The sequence below is a fragment of the Fundulus heteroclitus genome, chromosome 7 (genome assembly GCF_011125445.2).
Source record: "Fundulus heteroclitus isolate FHET01 chromosome 7, MU-UCD_Fhet_4.1, whole genome shotgun sequence".
NCBI classification, from domain to species: Eukaryota; Metazoa; Chordata; class Actinopteri; order Cyprinodontiformes; family Fundulidae; genus Fundulus; species Fundulus heteroclitus.
Window position 1 is genome coordinate 20071716 of NC_046367.1, and position 18367 is coordinate 20090082.

At 39.0% G+C, this 18367-nt stretch overlaps 1 protein-coding gene across 1 annotated transcript; it reads left to right on the plus strand.

Annotated features, from left to right (window-relative positions):
* The first annotated feature begins 383 nt into the window (after positions 1–383).
* Positions 384–16826, plus strand: slc9a2 (solute carrier family 9 member 2). The gene is made up of 13 exons (XM_036139132.1): positions 384–928; positions 2258–2472; positions 2553–2801; positions 5482–5732; positions 5834–6051; positions 7795–7994; positions 9396–9485; positions 9571–9641; positions 11156–11323; positions 11435–11540; positions 13026–13142; positions 14558–14645; positions 14849–16826. Exons 1-13 carry the CDS (start codon positions 667–669, stop codon positions 15271–15273), a joined length of 2460 nt encoding a protein of 819 aa, XP_035995025.1. The 5' UTR covers positions 384–666; the 3' UTR covers positions 15274–16826.
* Positions 16827–18367: the final 1541 nt, after the last annotated feature.

Genomic DNA, 18367 nt, shown 5'->3' on the forward strand with positions numbered 1-18367 from the left:
CTGATTTCACTGAAAAGTCTGGCTATAGTAGCTTTAAATCTTTATTTATGAACTCATTGGCGCAGAAACACTCCAACCAAGGATTTTAACATAGTGTTTATTTTTTTTAAATGTATTTATAAGAAGCCAAACTCTATCATTTCAGTCGGAACAAGCTTGAATCATTCGCACATTTCTTGTTCATTCTTTGAAGCTAAACACTTGTGTACCTGTTAGATTTTTTCTTCTTCTTCTTTGTGGAAGCCGATACTTGCGATTTGGTTGCACATCGAAACTGCCCACTGTGGCCCCTAAACGGCGCAGACACACGGAAGATGCCACCTCTTTACCCCACACAGGTAGCAGCCAATTAGAGCGGGGCTCGTGGCCGCGCCCAGTCAGTATCGGAACTCCTGAACGCAGGTGAAGCACAGGTGTGTAACTGCAAGGTGAAGGAGATACAACCACACTAATCTGCTTGTTTCTTCATCGCTGCTGCTGGATTATCTAAAGATGTTTACCCCAGAAAAAGCTCTGCTCGTTTTTACAGCCAGTTTTTAAGAGAAATAGTGTTTCTTTTTAACGGAGTCTGTTTTTGCCAACTTTTGGGACCTAATAGAGTGATTTCTGTTTCAACCTCAACGCGGGATTCATACTGGAGTATATGAACTGCGTCTTTTGCGCACTATGGATTACAGCTACACCGAACGAGCGCTTTCTGTGCTCCTCGTCTGCACTTTTTTAAGTCTTCCTCATGGCTCCATTGGAGAAGTTCCATCTAAACCAGCCGTGGGAGTCACGGTTTTGCCCCCGATTAAGCCCGATGAACCTCAGGCGTATCCAGAAGATCAAACTCCAAACTTACCTGTGTTCACCATGGACTACCCCAGGATACAGATCCCGTTTGAGATCACCCTATGGGTGCTGCTGGCTTCTTTCGCAAAAATTGGTGAGTAGTTTATTAAAAATGTAGACGAGGTGGTCACCGTTGGTTAAATATAAGCTTCTCGATGTTGATGCACAATAAATTAAACTAGAAATGTCAACTTTTTAAGTAATTCAGGAAAAAAAGGGCAACCTCACCCATGCTCAACAAATTAAAAAGGGATTTGTTTCGAGAGTTTATTTCTGTTAATTTTGATGAGCATGACTTTTAGATAAGGAAATCTAAAAAAAATATTGCTTCCCAGAAAAGTAGAATATTATATAATACCATAAGTTTTTGAAGCATAAATATCAGCCTGCAGAAAAGTATACTCATGTTACAGGATTATATGTTCCAATACATGTCGGGATACCTTTTGCATGAATTACTTTATCAGTGCTGCGTGGAGGCGATCAGCCTGGGGCTCTTCTCAGGTGTTAACGAAGCCCAGGTTGCTTCACTGGTGCCCTTCACCTCCTTTGCATTGTTGTCTCTCCTCTTCCTCTCAACATTACTTTGTAGATTCTCCCTGGGGTGTAGGTCAAGCCACAGAGGTAAAATGGCTCCACAGGTGTAGCAGGTATTGGTACCTTTTTGTAGTGAGAGCAGGGGCCGGGCCCCGTGCCAGGATATGAAAATAGCATCTCTCTAAAGCTTGTCTGTAGAGAGAAGCATGAAATGCAGCATGAAGACATGGCTCCCCAAATCATCACCGACTGTAGAAACTTCTCTTCAGACCTCAAGCAACTCGCATTCTGCGGCTATCCGCTCACCCTCCAGACTTTGGGACGTTGATTTTCATGCATGAAAAAAGGACTTTGGGCTGCTGAGCAACAGTCCAGCCCTGGACCAGCGTAAAACTCGTTCCCATAATTCCTGAATGGGCTTTGCTTCGTAACTTTGCTCTTAAGGCGGCGGCAATCACTGTCGATTGTGCCACTTTACTGAGCACACTTTTTCCTTCCACTCACTTTTCTGAAAATATGTTTACCCTATTTAGCAAATACACTTTTTTCCTCCTTATGATAGATTTTAATCACTGTCTGCTACAACCTTTAAGTCAGTAGTCTTACCCATGGTTGTGCAAAGCATAATATAACTGTTCAGAAATAAAATAACTAATATTCTCCTTTTCTGAGAAACTAACTTGGTGTTTTCATAATGTTCAAAATAAACTGAGATAAACCCACAGAACCATTCTTTTAGTAAGTAATCTATATAATGTATGCATTGTACTTTATTTTTTTTTGATGAATTGTTAAAATAATGTTCTCATGACTTTCTAACTTATTGAACTCCACCTGTCTGCAGAAAGTGCTTCCCATTTTACACCAAGCTCACATCTTCCTGCAGGTTTTCACGTGTACCACAAGATAACCATATGGGTGCCAGAGTCATGCCTTCTTATAAGCATCGGTCTGATTGTTGGAGCCATCATGCACTCAGTCCACGAAGAGCCCCCAGCTGTTCTCAGCAGCAATGTCTTCTTCCTTTACATGCTGCCCCCCATTGTCCTCGACTCCGGCTACTTCATGCCCACCAGGCCTTTCTTTGAGAACATTGGAACGGTGAGTAACAACTCACGGCTACAATGTCCTCTTCCGCACTGATATGCATATCGTGCACATCCTCTTCCTTCTGTGTGCAGGTGTTTTGGTTTGCAGTGGTGGGGACCCTGTGGAACAGCATCGGCATCGGGATGTCCCTGTACGCCATCTGCCAGATCGAAGCGTTTGGCGTGCAGGACATCAACCTCCAGGAGAACCTGCTGTTCGCCGCCATCATCTCGGCCGTGGACCCCGTGGCGGTTCTCAACGTCTTCGAGGATATTTCTGTCAACGAGCAGCTCTACATCGTGGTGTTCGGAGAATGCCTGTTCAACGACGCCGTCACTGTGGTGAGTGGGGCCCGTTTGTAATCTTTGCTGTTGAAGGTGAACCTTGCTTCCCCTTTTTTCTGGATCGTTCTGGGTCACTGTTATGAAAACGCAGCGTGCATTGAGGAAAGTCTCCATCTCTTTTCACAAACGCGCAGCAAAGCGACGCTTTCCGGGCCAGTCAGTCTCCACATAACCAAAGGAACATGTATTTATTTGAATTATTTTAAGAGGTTTTTAGTCATCATTGTCTCTGCTTTACCCCTCCTGACATTTAAAACCTTTTTGGCACATGAAAGAACACATCTACTGTTGTCCTGAGAGCAAGTTTTCCTATTCTCCTGCACTCAATAGCTTCTACTCAGGTTTCATCTTTACACCAGCACTTCCTTCAGTTATTATTATTATTATTATTTTGGGTTTAGGGTGCATGCGTGGCAACATAATGTGTGTGGGAGAAATGTTCACCGACAGACGGAATAACTGTACCAATAAATGTGGGGGAGGGAAAAAAAAGCAACAGCATGGTTGAGAAGTGAAACAAGTGTGTGCACAGTTAAAGAGTCATGTCTGTCGCATTCGGAGCCTGTTTGCTCAGATGCTGCCAAACCTGTTTCTGAGGTCACAGTTGCATGTGCATTCGGTAGCGTGGGAGGAGTCGACACATGGACATATCGGCTGTTACATGACCGTAGTGAGCTCCCTCACCATTCCAGTTCTCTTCGTTTTATACTCAAACACTCTGACCTCATCACCTCTGCAAACCAGTTGTCTTTGTCACTGTTGGTGACCTTTTTGTTCAGTACACAGTTATACAGCATAACAAACATTACGCAGGGTTGTTAGGAAAGCCCAGGAGCGGCTCACACACCTCCAGACTTTACAAGATGCTTAATTTTGAAAAAAAAGAAAGAAGTGTTTTTGAGCTAAAAGTAGAAGGAGCCTTGTGACGAGTAATAATAAGGTTCTCCCAGGGGTTGTATACTACCACTTAGTCGCAGTCCACTTTTGATAGCAGGGGAGCTTTGTTCTGAGCATTTCCTTTTGGCTAGAAATGTGTTTGCTTATTGTTTTACTCACAGTGATATGCAAACCTAAACAGAGGACTGAGAGCACTGTAGTTATTACATACACACAGATGGGGGTGAATGAAAACCTCCCTCTTCAGAATGTGATGAGTCACAAGTGTGTTTTCAAATGTAATGACTTTCCTTTTTTTTTCTTTTTTTAATTGATGATCATGTTAGAAAAAATCCTTAATTAGGAACACTAGACTGCAGTAGCACCTTAAAAAAAATTCTTTTTCAGAGGTGCTTACTATCCTGTTAAAGCTTTTCACAAAAATGTGGAACTGTTTCAAAAAGTATTTAGATCTTGGGGGTAAAGAAATGTCCCAAATAACCACATGTGGAATTTTAACAAATACATTATGTAGGCTGTTTTCAATAAGTAGAAAAAAAATGCTAGTTTTAATTATTTGGTGTTAGATGGGAGGTTTTAGATCTGTGATAGATATATATATATATATATATATATCATTTTTTATATATAACATTTTTTTTTTTTTTGAGTTTACTGTCAGAAATCCAAGATCACCGACTCAAGTGGGAAACGTGACTAAGACAACTGGAGGTAGCAAAATGGTCCAAGTTAGAATCCAGTGTGGCTGCAGTGTAAATAAAATACTTAATTGGGCTAACTAACAAGATTTGTAAGTAGAAGGGGATGTAATGATGCACCTACCTTACAAAATATTTTGTTTGTAATAAAGAATCCAGGGTTTTGAAATAATTTTGGGAAAAACTAGGAGTCAGCGTTATTAAAAACAAAACCAAAAAAAACTCAGTTTGTGATATAAAAAGTTTGTAATCAGTTTAGCATATTACAGTCCACATTTGACAAGTGCATGTATTTTGGTTCCTATGATTGTCTAATTCCAAAAAGGCTAAAAAAAGTATAGAAAATGCTACATTTTTGTGTTTTCAAAAAAGCAGAGAAAAAGATTTCATGAATTTCAAGCCACATTTTATGTACTCAATGTTAAACTATCCAGTCCAGGTTTGACCAGTACTTTAGATTTTGAACATAAAGAAAAAACTCAAATAGCTCTCTAGTTTAGTATTGAGACGAAGCAGACTGCAACTTTTGCATCATTAGCGGCTAACGGTTAGCCAGTCCCGGTGTTCTCACAGTGGTCACAAATCGTTCGTATCTTATCCTTCACTGCTTACTTTTATTCCTACCAAGTAACCACAATTGTGCCAGATAAACCATTTAAAACTGTTGGAGCCTTCTTCAATGGTTTGGTAACAAAGTGAAGTGGACCGGCCAGATGAGCAGACTCCTACAACATAACTGAGGGAATCCAAAACTACTCCCACCTCAACATGAGAGTCTTTCAAATCTTTTCACAACAGTAACTGGAGTTTAAAAAGATTTCATTTCTAGAGCCCACAATACAATAGTTTCATGTTTTTTCATGTTAGTTTCACTTTTCATGTTTTTTCATATGGTGGCATCTCACTACACCACTCTTTTCACTTTACTTGGTCAAGTCTTACGCTGCTTTGAGCTCATTTCTCATCACTTAGTGTAATGAGATCTCCACAATACAACTAGACCACAGGTTATAACCATATTCATGATGTCTGAGGGCTTTTTTTTTATTTGCATGCAAATAACATACTTGTGCCTGTTTCAGGTGCTGTACAGCATGTTCAACTTTGTGGCAGAGATGCCGCTGGTGGAGCCCGAGGACGTGTTCCTGGGAGTGGCGAGGTTCTTTGTGGTCGGCCTCGGGGGGATGGGTTTCGGCATCCTTTTCGGTTTTGTGGCCGCCTTCACGACGAGATTCACCTCCAAGGTCCGAGAAATCGAGCCCCTCTTCATCTTCATGTACAGCTATCTGGCGTATCTGGTGGCCGAGCTCTTCGCCATCTCTTCCATCATGGCGTGAGTGGGTTTAAAGGTGTTCCCTTGCTAAACCATTTGAGCTGTAAGCTGTTATAGTCATTACGCATCAAGAAGCTATGATTATTTGTGTGTTCATGCAGCATCGTTTGCTGCGCCCTCACCATGAAGTACTACGTCGAGGAGAACGTCTCCCAGCGTTCTTGCACAACCATCCGGCACTTGGTCAAGATGCTCGGCTCCATCTCGGAGACCCTAATCTTCTTCTTCCTGGGCGTCGTCACCATAACGACCGAGCATGAGTGGAACTGGGGCTACATCCTGTTCACGCTGCTGTTTGCCTTTTTGTGGAGAGGTCTGGGTAAGCAGAAAGGGAGGGGGGGGGGGGTGTATGTCGGCATCATGTTGGAGCTCGGACTCTGCTTGACTTGGAATCTGTTTGTGAAATTGATTGGTGTTACGTTTAAAATCAACTTTAAATTCTGACCAGAGTTTGGATGAGTTGGCTAGAAATAATATACTTCAGGACCTGTTGCTGGACTCATAGGTACCTGAACAATGGGGCAAGTGGAACAACTGCAAATTTACAGTCTTTGTATTCTTAATTTCCCTTTTTAAGTAGGAGGCAAAAACAAATATTGGAAATAACAATAAATTTTAGCCCTACTCTGCCCTCTTTACCCTCTTTGTATCAAATCAACTCTTTCGTAGTAGATTTTTTATAATACACAGCATAAAATTTGGTTCGTCCCAACGGATAAAATTACCTGAATCTCAACCGTTTTTTTTTTTTTTTTTTTTAAATCTCATCAATGCCTCCGTGACCCCCATGCAGTGGGATTGGGAGGTCTGTGGCGGTCATAATAATGTTAATCTTAATGTTCTTTATTTAAAAAAGATAACAGATGCTTGTATTAGAAGATTGAATAATCAACATATGGTTATTTAACTCTAAGTTCGTAATCTTCAAAATGTGAAATGCTTTTATTAAAAAAATTGACCGGGCTGCGGTCACCCCAGGTTATCTTTCTGCATAATGTGGTGTAGACTTCTGTAGTAATAAAAACGCTCTTGAAACCGAAACTATATTTTACCATATTTAATCTAAAAGGCAGAGGGATGTTTACAGCTTCAGTACTGGGCTCTCATACACAACAACGCGACGGGCAGATTTCCGGACGTCAGAGAGAGCCCCTTTGATTCGTCACGCAGACATTAAGTAGGATCCATTGTGTCCACCCATTCAGGGGCGTGCCTAGTGTGATATCAGTGTTCTGTTCATCACATTGGTGGAGAGGATCATGCTATGATGCAGACGTGTCCTAGCTGACACGTTTTCCCCTAATCAGTCATTCTGTCCAATCTAAGTATGTCAGCCTCCGTGCCTCCAGAGTCCGTTTATCTGTAATTTCCATGATAACCGATATTGCAGTCCAGTCTCTGTAATCGCATAATCTCGAACACTTTCCAGTTAATATTTTGAGATTACAAGACAGTCAGATATCTTTTCCAGGTGTTCTGGTTTTCATATTGTCCCATCTATTCAATGTTAGAAATCTGATGTCATTGTGATGTCAGCTGTTGGTTTTGCCATGCTTTCTAAGGAAGTTTTCATTGTGCCATGTCTGTTTTGATCTTTTGGAAAAAGTTAGACCCATAAAAATCATACTTAAAGTTGTGCTCAATTTTTCTGAGTGTGAAGGCTTCTGAAACTATTTTCAGGCACATTCATGGGGTGGAGTAAATCTAGCTGAAAGTACCTGCAAGACTTGTGAAAAAGGGGTCTACAGTAGCCAGTTTTTTGGAGATGTGGAGTCAAACTGTAGTGGCTATTTTGTTTTGTACATGAAGGTAACATTGTACAGGCGTCTCCTTTCTGTTTCACTGCGGAGGACTTTGTGCATAAACAAGAACAACCTTGAGCCTAAAAGTCTCTTTTTCAAGATTCAATCTTATCCATATGGAAACCAAAAATGTGTTGCAAGGAACTACAACACCACATTCCCGCAGATTACACTGACTAAAATAAAACTACCCTAACACCAGTCTTTATTTTTTTCTAACATTATCAGTATCTGACATCTTTTTACCCCTACTCTCCCAGGTGTTTTGGTGCTGACTCAGATCATAAACCCTTTCCGAACCATCTCCTTCAACCTGAAAGATCAGTTCGGTTTGGCCTACGGAGGACTGAGGGGTGCCATTTCATTCGCTCTGGCCTTCACCCTTCCTGACACCATCGTCCGAAAGCAGCTGTTTGTCACCGCCACCATCGTAATCATCCTCTTCACAGTGTTTCTTCAGGTAAGAGTTTCAGTTCAGCTTTATTAGATTCTTAAAGTATGACCCTGAGTTAAAATATCAGGCCACTTAGATCCAAACCTTTTTTAAATAAAAAGGTTTTACATTGTCTATTTACTTTTTTCCCCAAGAGAAAAAAAACAGATTAGTTCTCCTGCTACAATAACCTGACATTTTATTAGAATTATCATTTTGTTTATTATTTAGATGTTAATGCATGGACCCTGTTAAAATTATGGAACCACAATCTATTAAATTTAGTACTAGTTCAAGTGCAGAATTGTCACTTTTTGCTGTTCTGGTTTTAGTAAACCTATTTAGTATTAGCTGGTAAATTAGTCAGATTGTCTACTCGGTAGCAGTAGCTCTCAGCTCACCAAATGTAGTTTCAAAATGCTGTTTCCTTAATAAAAGTGATTGGTGCAGCTCTTCAAGTTACCACACAATCACAACCGTAAATGCTTTTTTTCTTCTAAGCAATGAAAATTGTAACATACATCTTTCGGTAAGCTGACCAGGAGTGTGAAGTAACAAATATAGAAAGGGCAATAGTGTTGTTCTATTCTACAGGTAGCACTTTACCTGGTATGTCTTTCAATTTAATTCAATTAAATTCAGTTTATTTATATAGCATAAATTCAGAACACAAAATCAAATCCAATCATATCATCCAGACAGATTGGGTCAGATTATACAGATTGGTCAAAAGGTTTCCTATCTAAGGAAACCCAGCAGGTTGCATCAAGTCTTAACAAGCAGCATTCACTCCTCCTGAAAGAGCGTAGAACCACAGTGGATGGTCGTCTGCATTGTCCATGGCTTTGCAGCAATCCCTCATCCTGAGCATGCATGAAGCGACAGTGGAGAGGAAAACTCCCCTTTTAACAGGAAGAAAAACGTCCAGCAATACTACGCTCAATGTGTTAAACGGTCATCTGCCTCGACCAACCAATTGGGTTAGAGAAGACAGAGCCGAGTCACAAATAGCACAGAAGCACACATTGATCCAGGATCTTTGCTTGGTTAGAAAGGGTATTGGCAGATGATCTATGATTGGGCTTGATTATTAAGGACTTTATATGTGAGAAAAATCTTTTTAGATTATATTTTTGATTTAACAGGAAGCCAATGAAGGGAAGCTAAAATTGGAGAAATATGATCTGTCTTTTTAATTTTCATCAGAACTCTTGAAGCTGCATTTTGGATCAGCTGAAGCTCTTAAAACAATACGACAAGATTGTCAATCAGGCTTTTACTCAACCAAAGATTGACTTTACATTGCAATCAAAACTCTGCCTTTCAATTCAAGTATTTTTTTTTTTTTTATAAGTTGACATTCTCACCTAAAGCCAGGCCCATTTATGGCATTTTGAAAGCTTATGTTTTGCCTTTCTCCATCTGCAGGGCATCAGTATCCGACCCCTGATCGAGTTCATCAATGTACGCAGAACCAACCGCAACGTAGATACCATCAATGTAGAGATTCACAGCAGGGTATGATGCAGATGATTACTCGTATAATGCACAGTGTGTGTTCACAAGGACGTAGTCACACTCTCTGTGTCCCTTTTACTTTCAGCTCATGGAGCACACGATGGCAGGAATAGAGGATCTCTGTGGACAGTGGAGTCATTTCTACTGGAAGGACAAGTGAGTGGTTTCAAAACTCTGCTGATCCTGCTTTACTTGTTATCAGGCTTTGTCAAAGGGGTACTTGCATGTTTAGGATTGTGTACGGCTCACTGTTTCATACTGACAACACTTAAGAGAAAATGCTGCAAAAGAACTGGAGGAAGACAATCTTTCAGGGCATTTTTAGCAGTGTGTGTGTTCATGTTGGAAATGTGAGGGATTGTTGACAGTTCATCGGATGTTGTCGTCTACGGAGGTCCTCCATAGTCGTCATGTTCAGCTTCTGCAGCTGGCAGCAAATTTTGTTTTACTTCCTTAGTTCCTCCTTCTATTGATATTATCATCAGGAGTTGTTACCATATGTATACCATTTATTTTTAGCCATAAAACATTGATTTGTCCTGTCAGTAATAGTTGAATATTCAGTCAAAAAAAAAAGAGACTCAAATTGCTCCTGCTGGAAGTTGGTTATATTTTTGTGTACGACCCTCATTCCATCTTTCGTTTCCTTTTATTCACCCTTTTGCCGTCTTTCTCTTGGCTTTGTTGAGATTCTCCTAGCCTGCGTTGTGAGACGGGTTTCTCAAGTTTCTAACCGTGGGTGAAAACTTACTCTAAAAATGTATCTTACATTTAGATCTATTATGTTTTTTTTTTTATTTGCTCTTGCACAACGAGTTTAGATTGAGTTGAATAATGTGTGACTATTAGGTTACCCCTGTAGGGCGGTTCTGACCATGTCCGGTACATATTTGGGATTGTTTTCCTGTTTGCTCTCGCTTAAGTATAATGCTGTTCTTTTTATGGCGTAATGTTTGTGCCATTGACTTTAGCATGCAGGGCATATTCTTTAACCTACAAAGCACTGAACCGTTAAATACATATGTCGAGTACAGAGGCTAATCCTCAAGCTGGAAAGCGACATTAGATTTATCAGTCCAAACCTACAATGGATCACCTTGTAGAATGGCCTAGTCAAAGCCCAGACATGTGTGGCAGGGCTTTAAAACGGATTTGCACTAATGCATTCCATCCATCCAGTCTGACTGAGCTTCAGCTATGTTGCAAAGAAGAACTGGCAGAATGTCAGTCTACATGGGCATATCTGGCAGAGACAACCCCTTCAACACTTGTAGCTCTAATGGCAGCCACTGGTTGATCTACAAGGTGTTAACTGAGGACATTCAATTTAATTTTATTTATCTAGCACCAAAACACATGTCATCTCAAGGCACTTTACAATGTCAGATTTAATCAAATCACACAGACATTTGAGTAGAAAATACGTTTTTAAAAAAAAAAAAATTGTGAAACCCATGCATCATTTCCTACAACTTCACAATCTGCTTGTTTTGTGTTGGTATGTCCCATAAAATCCCAACGAAATACATAAGCGTTTGTTGTTGGAAAAATTGGAAAAAGTATTTTTTTTCTTGTTCAAATTCAGTGTGACTGCATTCACAGCACAGAGGACAGAGAACTTGTTTCTTACAAACACAAAATTCACAATGGGCCTGTCATCCCGCACTTAGGTTCATGAAGTTCAACAACCGAATCCTGCGTAGGATCCTTATCCGAGACAGCAGAGCTGAGTCCAGCATTGTGGCGTTGTACAAGAAGCTGGAGCTGCAGAATGCCATGGAGATCCTGGACACCGTGTCTGGGGACATCAGTGCTGCTCCGTCCCTCGTCTCCCTCCAGTATGGACACTTGAGCCCACAACCACGCAGCCTCCTTATTGTTACTACAGATCAAAGGGAGCCTAACTACTAACCTGTTTATGTGTCTTCATATCTCTTTTTGGTATTTAGAGAAGAGAAGAAGGAATCTTCTAAACCGAAGAAGAAATTCATGGCTGAGGATCTAAAAAACATGCACAACATTCTGTCCAAGAACATGTACAAGATCAGGCAGCGGGTAAGATGAACAATTGTTTTCAGAGAATCAATACAGCACAGACTCGGGCAGGAACAAGCAACCCTGGAAACAGTAAAAATGTCTTAAATAAATGCATCTTGTAATGCAGAACCATAATGTTCTGCATTTCAAATAAGATGCCGCCTGCTCTTCTCCTGTAGCGTTTCATAAGATTGCCGCATAAGGAGAAACGGGTCTTTGACCAGTCCTCTCTGCTGATCTCTTGTCCTTTAGTTCATCCCGCAGTGTTTCAGTTGGGTTTTGTGCTTGCCATGGAGTAAGTTTGATTTAATTTCTGGAAAAGCATTTTTGTGTTGATTTGATGAAAATCCTGCTGAAAGACCGAGTGACCGTCCATTTTCAGTGTACTGGAAGAATCCGCCTTCTATTTGAAATATCACAATCTAACCAGGTTTCCAGTGACTTTGAAAGAGAGGGGACCGTAACATCAGAGATCCTCCTCCAGGCTTAACAGCGGAAGGAGGTGCTTTCCCACACCTTCATCCTTTGCCTCAGACCAAACCGACCAGGAGTTCTTGCTTTCTAAAAGCCGTCTTACAGAGTTGCTGTTAATGTCCCAACAAACTTTTGCTGAATCCTCATGTTTACATTTGTGATGGGAGGACACAGAAAGGCTTTTGTTTTTGTGACATCCCTTCCAAACAACCCGTTTGCACTTGAACAAGAAACATTTTCTAAATCTGACAACAAAATCATTTTATTCATCCACACCTGACCAAGAAGCGCTACCTCAGAAACATTCAGAAATGCGTTGCCGTCACATGAAAACCCCAAACACTGAAACCGGCCCTTGTTTTGCATAACGACAGCGTGTTGCCGGCAGTACTTTTCCACCAGTGACGATGACATCAGCCCTTAAAAGACTCTTTGATGTGCAGACAAACCGGAAATGTGCTTTCATGCTTTACATATTGACTGTCCTTTTTCTGTCTGGGTTACTTTCTATCCCAATCCTGTCCATTATGAGCTAAACTGCTTTTGTAAAAATCCTATTGTTGTGGGGTTATGACAGCGGTTTAAGTATTGTGGATGTATTACAACATTTTATTTTGATTCAGTAATGAGCCCATAATTAGTTCAGAAATTTTCTGCTTTACTGTTGTTTCTTTATATCAAACTGATTGAGACTGCAGTTTCACAGCATAGATCATTTTATGGCACGTTTGCAGAGCACAAACAGAAACTTCCCACTTGTTGCTGAGACAGGTGTGGTCAGTTTTGGTTGAGTAATCTGAGCTTCAAAGAATGCTGTCTCCCCTCAAAGCTCTTTGGAGGTGTATTTATCACTTCCTCAGTTGTCTCCAGAGGACAGTGCAGGCAATAAAGCTGTAATCATGAGTCCTGCAAAAATATCCACAATAGCCAGACTTGGTAAAATGCGTTGTATAAAGATCTTCATAAATGCCACACCTGTGTGAATAGCATTCTTACCTTTTTTTTTTTTTTGTTTGTTCATGTGTCCAGACCGTGGCATTCACGAGTAAGCATGCTCTGCCCAATGACAGCCAGCCCAGAGAGATCCTGATCAGACGCCACGCCAGCATCCGGCGAAGCCTCCGTCCAGGCAGCTTTCAGTCAACGGTAAACTCAACTTCAGGATTTCAATGCTGCCTTTTTTTTTTTTTTTTTTTTTTTTTTAAATCGTTTGTTCTGGCAATATAAATGTCACATTTTTGCACACCTACGACTTGCCAACAGCAGCCGAAATTCAACCAGGAGCAAGTAAAGAAAAGACAATAACATTAATGAGAACTGAAAAACAATTAAAACCTGGTTCATTATGTGACGTTGATCAGTCTTGAGGAAGATGACACGCTCCCAGTTTTGCACAAGGTGTAATATTTTGTAATGTGAGTCAATAACTTTAGATGATTTATGTTTGTTGAGGTATTGACTCAACAAAATTACCTTTTGGTAAAATTGAGAATACAGTGTTCTTTTAATGAACTCTGGCCCAAACCATGGAGCTACCGCCAGCGTATAAATAGAAATAACAAGGCTTTGTTTCTAAAAACAATTCTTTTTAGAAACCTTCAGGTAGTTTTATCAACTTCTGTATTTTATCATATTGTTGGGGTCTTTTTTCCCCCTCTTGCGCCTATGAAATGTAAAGCGTTCAGTGTTTTATCGTTCTTAAACCTTCTGAGTGTTTATTAGTGAAGGAGTGTTATTCCTTTTTCTCTTGAAGTGGTCTTTATTGTTGGCTCCTCCCACAGAGGGGAATGTTGGTCTCAAATTTCCTTTATTGTACGCAGCCTGACAATAGTGTGGGTGAGTGCAGAGTCATTACAACTGTGGTTTTAAAAACTGAGGATGAGACGACGCTGTGTTTTCAGAATTTTCCAATTATGCCACTTTAGAGCATTCGTATGTCCAAAGTTAATTATATAGAGCTGTTCTCAGTCTTATTTGTGGTGTTTTATAACTCATGCTTTTTATATTTTTCTGCCCTTACACCTCAATAAAAGAACACTATATCCCTAGAACTTTTAAAATTTGAAGAATATTGTTCATAGACTATTAATTGTTACAGAAAATGCTATAGCTACTTGTTTACTCCTTTGATCAGCTTTGTAACAATAGTTGCTGTCTTAATTGTTAAAATGTTCAGTCTTTTTTGTCAGGTTCTTATTTTGACACTGAGAAATGGTTTTGTAGAATTGAATTTGATTGATATTGAACGAATTACAGAACTTGTGTGTGTGTGTGTGTGTGTATATATATATATATATATATATATATATATATATATATATATATATATATATATATATATATATATATATATATATATATATAAACATTTGCTTTAAAGCTGTTATCTTTATTTTTCTTAATTTCAGCAGGTTTTTAACAGTAATTTTGTATTTTATGGTTTTCTGATGTTTCAGGATGTTTCTGTGTTTGCACTTCTGGAGACACAGATCAAAGGTTTAAATGAAAACCCTTGCAAGTAGGCTAATTGTCTCTTATTTTTAATTTTTTTTAATTCCCAGATGGTTCCAAAGTCACAGAAATATTTCTCACTTCCTCCTGGACAGAGTTTGGGATCAAAATATCCTTCTATGAGGCGGAGTTATGCAGGTAAGCTTCTGAAATTCACCCAGATTTCTTATTTGATCAGAAATTAAATCATGATTAGGCAAACGTATCGACATCTCTGCAATAACCTTTCTCATGTTTATGTTTTCAAATTCAATGTGACCCAAAACAGAAGTGTATATAACTGGAAAGGAAACAGAAACGGGTTGAAACTGAATGCCTGCCTCTTTTCCTTTTCTTTTTAGATGACCATGAAACCATGTCTGAGGTAGCCTATCCTACTCAGCGCTCTCGAGTCCTCCATCCCAAACGCTCCTCGTCTGGAGCCATGATGCCTCTTCACAGGCTGGGCACTCTGAAAGAAGTTCCCACTACTGATTCCCTCAACGAAAGCAAGGGTGAGAGTGGCAGCAAAGACGGTGGCATGCCCCGACCTAGCTCCTCCTACAGGGATCCCCGCGTACCGACCCCTGGTCTCCACTTCGACCCCCTTGTCGACAATAACAACGGCTCCGCAGGTGACGTAAGAAATGAAGACGACGAGGCAGAAGGGGAACAGCGGCGGCATGGTGGAGCTTTATTGCCACCTCCAGCCTGGGCAGCTGAACCCAGAGACAACACACCTCGAAACCCTCTGCTCAGGCGGCCACAGTGGAACCCAAAAAAGTAAATGACCGCCTCAAAAAGAACCTTGCCTTGCAAAGGAAACTGGGTGTGTCCCTGTCTCACTTTTATAAGTGAAAGTAAATTCACACTACAGGTGTGAATTTCTGTCTGAAGATGAACCACCGGCTGGAAGGAATACCTCATAGGAGGAGATGTGACCCAGGTCAGAAGCACAGTGCACAATAGTGAAAGAACTGTTTGCACGATCACTGATTTTCAATGTGTTGCCATTTTAGCTGTTCACTATTTTTAATATTCATCTTTTGTATTAGATTTTTTTTCATTATTTTAAACTGTTAAATAAACTTTTATGTAAATGTGATGTGTTACATGTAAATATTATGGTTAGCTTTTATTCTAATTTTATGTCATAAAACCTTGATGTTGCTGCAAACGCTCATAGAACCCTTGAATGTCAGACACTAATTAACCTGCTGGTTCATTTAATTTTTATTTCAATGCTCCGTGTTGTTACATGCAATCATCAAGTATTGCTGTATATAATAAGGTCGTAACATGTGCCTAAAGATGAAGTGAGAGTGACTGTAGACAGGCTGGTCACGACTTAAAGTAAAAAGTTAAATTACAGGAACTAGACTCTTAGATGAATGAAGATGACCATGGGACAATATTAAAATAGTTTATTTCATCATTATTTAAGTGCAATTTCAGATTATAATGTTTTCATAACCCAGGGTATTTAGGTTTTTACAATATTTGCAAAAAGACTTCATTAAGATTTTAGGCCAATGTTTAATTCACTGTTCAGGTTTAAAATGTTACGCGGTGGCTTACAAAAGTGTTCATATTAAAACTTGTAAACAATTCATTATGACAATGTTCAGTGCAGGTTGTCAGAATTTTATTTGATAGATCAACACACACTAGCTCATAGTCGTGAAGTTAAAGACCATTGATGCCAAGTTGTCACTTTTTTTTCAAATAAAAATGTAATTTAATTGCTTTTGTTTTTATTCATTCACCTTTACTCTGATACCCCTAGAAGAAGCTCAGTTGCCTTCAGAAGTTGTAAACTGAGTCCAGTTGTAAGTAAATTAATCTAGTTAGCTATATATGTATATGGGTTAGACAATACTAAAGGAAAAAAAAGCACCATGAAGACTAAACACAGAGCTATCAGGGAAGGTTATTGATAAGTTTACATAAGGGTTTGGTTATCTCAACTCTGAACATCCCACAGAGCACTGTTAAAGGGGATTTATGCAAGATCCATTTTTGAGCCTTTATTACTTAGAATTGCCAGGAATATATAAATTTGAATGTAGTCTCTCCAGGTGCTGCGTAAATATCTTTCTATTCTTGTTTGGGTCATATTTTTCACTCTGTTCAGTTTTCTCTTTTCTGAACAATTACATCAGTGTTTGCTGCGGAGCTGCATCCGAAAACGTCAAATTATAGCTCCTAGCGCCTTTTCCTTGACCTTTCATTGGGTCAACAGTAAGAAAACTTCCGTGGGGAGGAAAGGAGCTTTTGGTCAAGCTTTGACTCATAGGTCATTACATAAATGAAACGCACATGGACGATTCTAGAAAAAAACCCTACAAAACACATAAGTTAGACAAATGTACAGAATTGCTGAAGCTCTCGTTACCGAACAGGAACAGAAGTCTGGGCCAATTGCTTGTTATTGTCTTATAACAGAGTTGATATACTGGTGGTGATTTTGTTTTGGTTAGATTTCTTAAAAATGTTTTGTTTTTAACAAATGGTGTATATACATTATATGCAAAATAAACAGTTGAATTTTTACGGTTAACATTTGTGTGTGTGCGTATATATATATATATATATATATATATATATATATATATATATATATATATATATATATATACACACACACACATCTATCTGTTGGGGCAGCAGCATCAGAGCCAGGTACCTAAAAAGGCTCAACAACCTGATAAAGAAGGTTGGTTCTGTTCTGACAATTGTGGAACCTCTGGAGACGATGATGCAAAGGATTTTGCATAAAACCAAGAAAATTATGGACAATCCTGAACATCCTCTTCATGACATTGTCATTGGAAAACAGTCTCTTCAGTCAAAGGCTTCTTCAGATTGGCCATCACCATCTATAATAACTCCTTGATAAAATGAGTTACATCAACATTTAATTTACCCTTTGGGATAAAGTATTTTTGAATTGAATTAAATAGAACATTGCAGGTGCCAATTTTATTGCTTATTTTGATTAAAAATATTTCCGCTACACTATCTGCTCTAATTTGCTGTAGACAACAAAGGCAGAGATGGCCAAAGGCCTCTTGTCCACAATGACCAACAAGTCATGTAACATGTGAAAGGATAAATGGTGCATGCTCTCTTCCCTCTGGCCATTTTTGTTCATTTCCATGAGGTGAGCTGTGCTTATACATCATGTAACTCAAACTGAACAATTTATTTTAATGTGTCACAGTTAAAGACATTTTGGACTTAAACATAAAAATGTCACACTTATTTTTTATTATTTACTATCCTTTAGGACTTGTTCGTTGAAAAAGTTTTGTAAAAATAAAATAAAAACATTTTCAAAGATATGATTAAAGTCAACAAACCAAACAAGCGATCAGTAAACAAAGAACAAAGGTTAGTAGCTTCTTTGGTTTATGTTTTATCACCTCTTAAGCCCCCACTTTAAAAGCCAAGCATTAAAAGCAGGATTTATTATTAAACCACAACAACAAACCATTTACTCTGTATTAGAAAAAAAAAACACACACACACATTGAGGTATAATGTGTAAAACGAACATTTTACACTATTTTTACAGAAATTCAGGTTGGTCGATATGCCCAATATATATATATATATATATATATATATATATATATATATATATATATATATATATATATTTTTTTTTTTTTATAGGGAAAATCTAAATTTTAACAAGGATATAGCTTATAAAGACAAACATAAGCGAGAACTTAACAGATCATAAGTTATATAATTTAACTTTGCTTCATCTAACATTGTTATTCGATATAATTTATTGTACAGAACTAAATTAAGACCAAAGACAAGTTTTCAACAGATTTTCATTTGCTTCAGCCGTTTTGCCATCATTGCTTTAA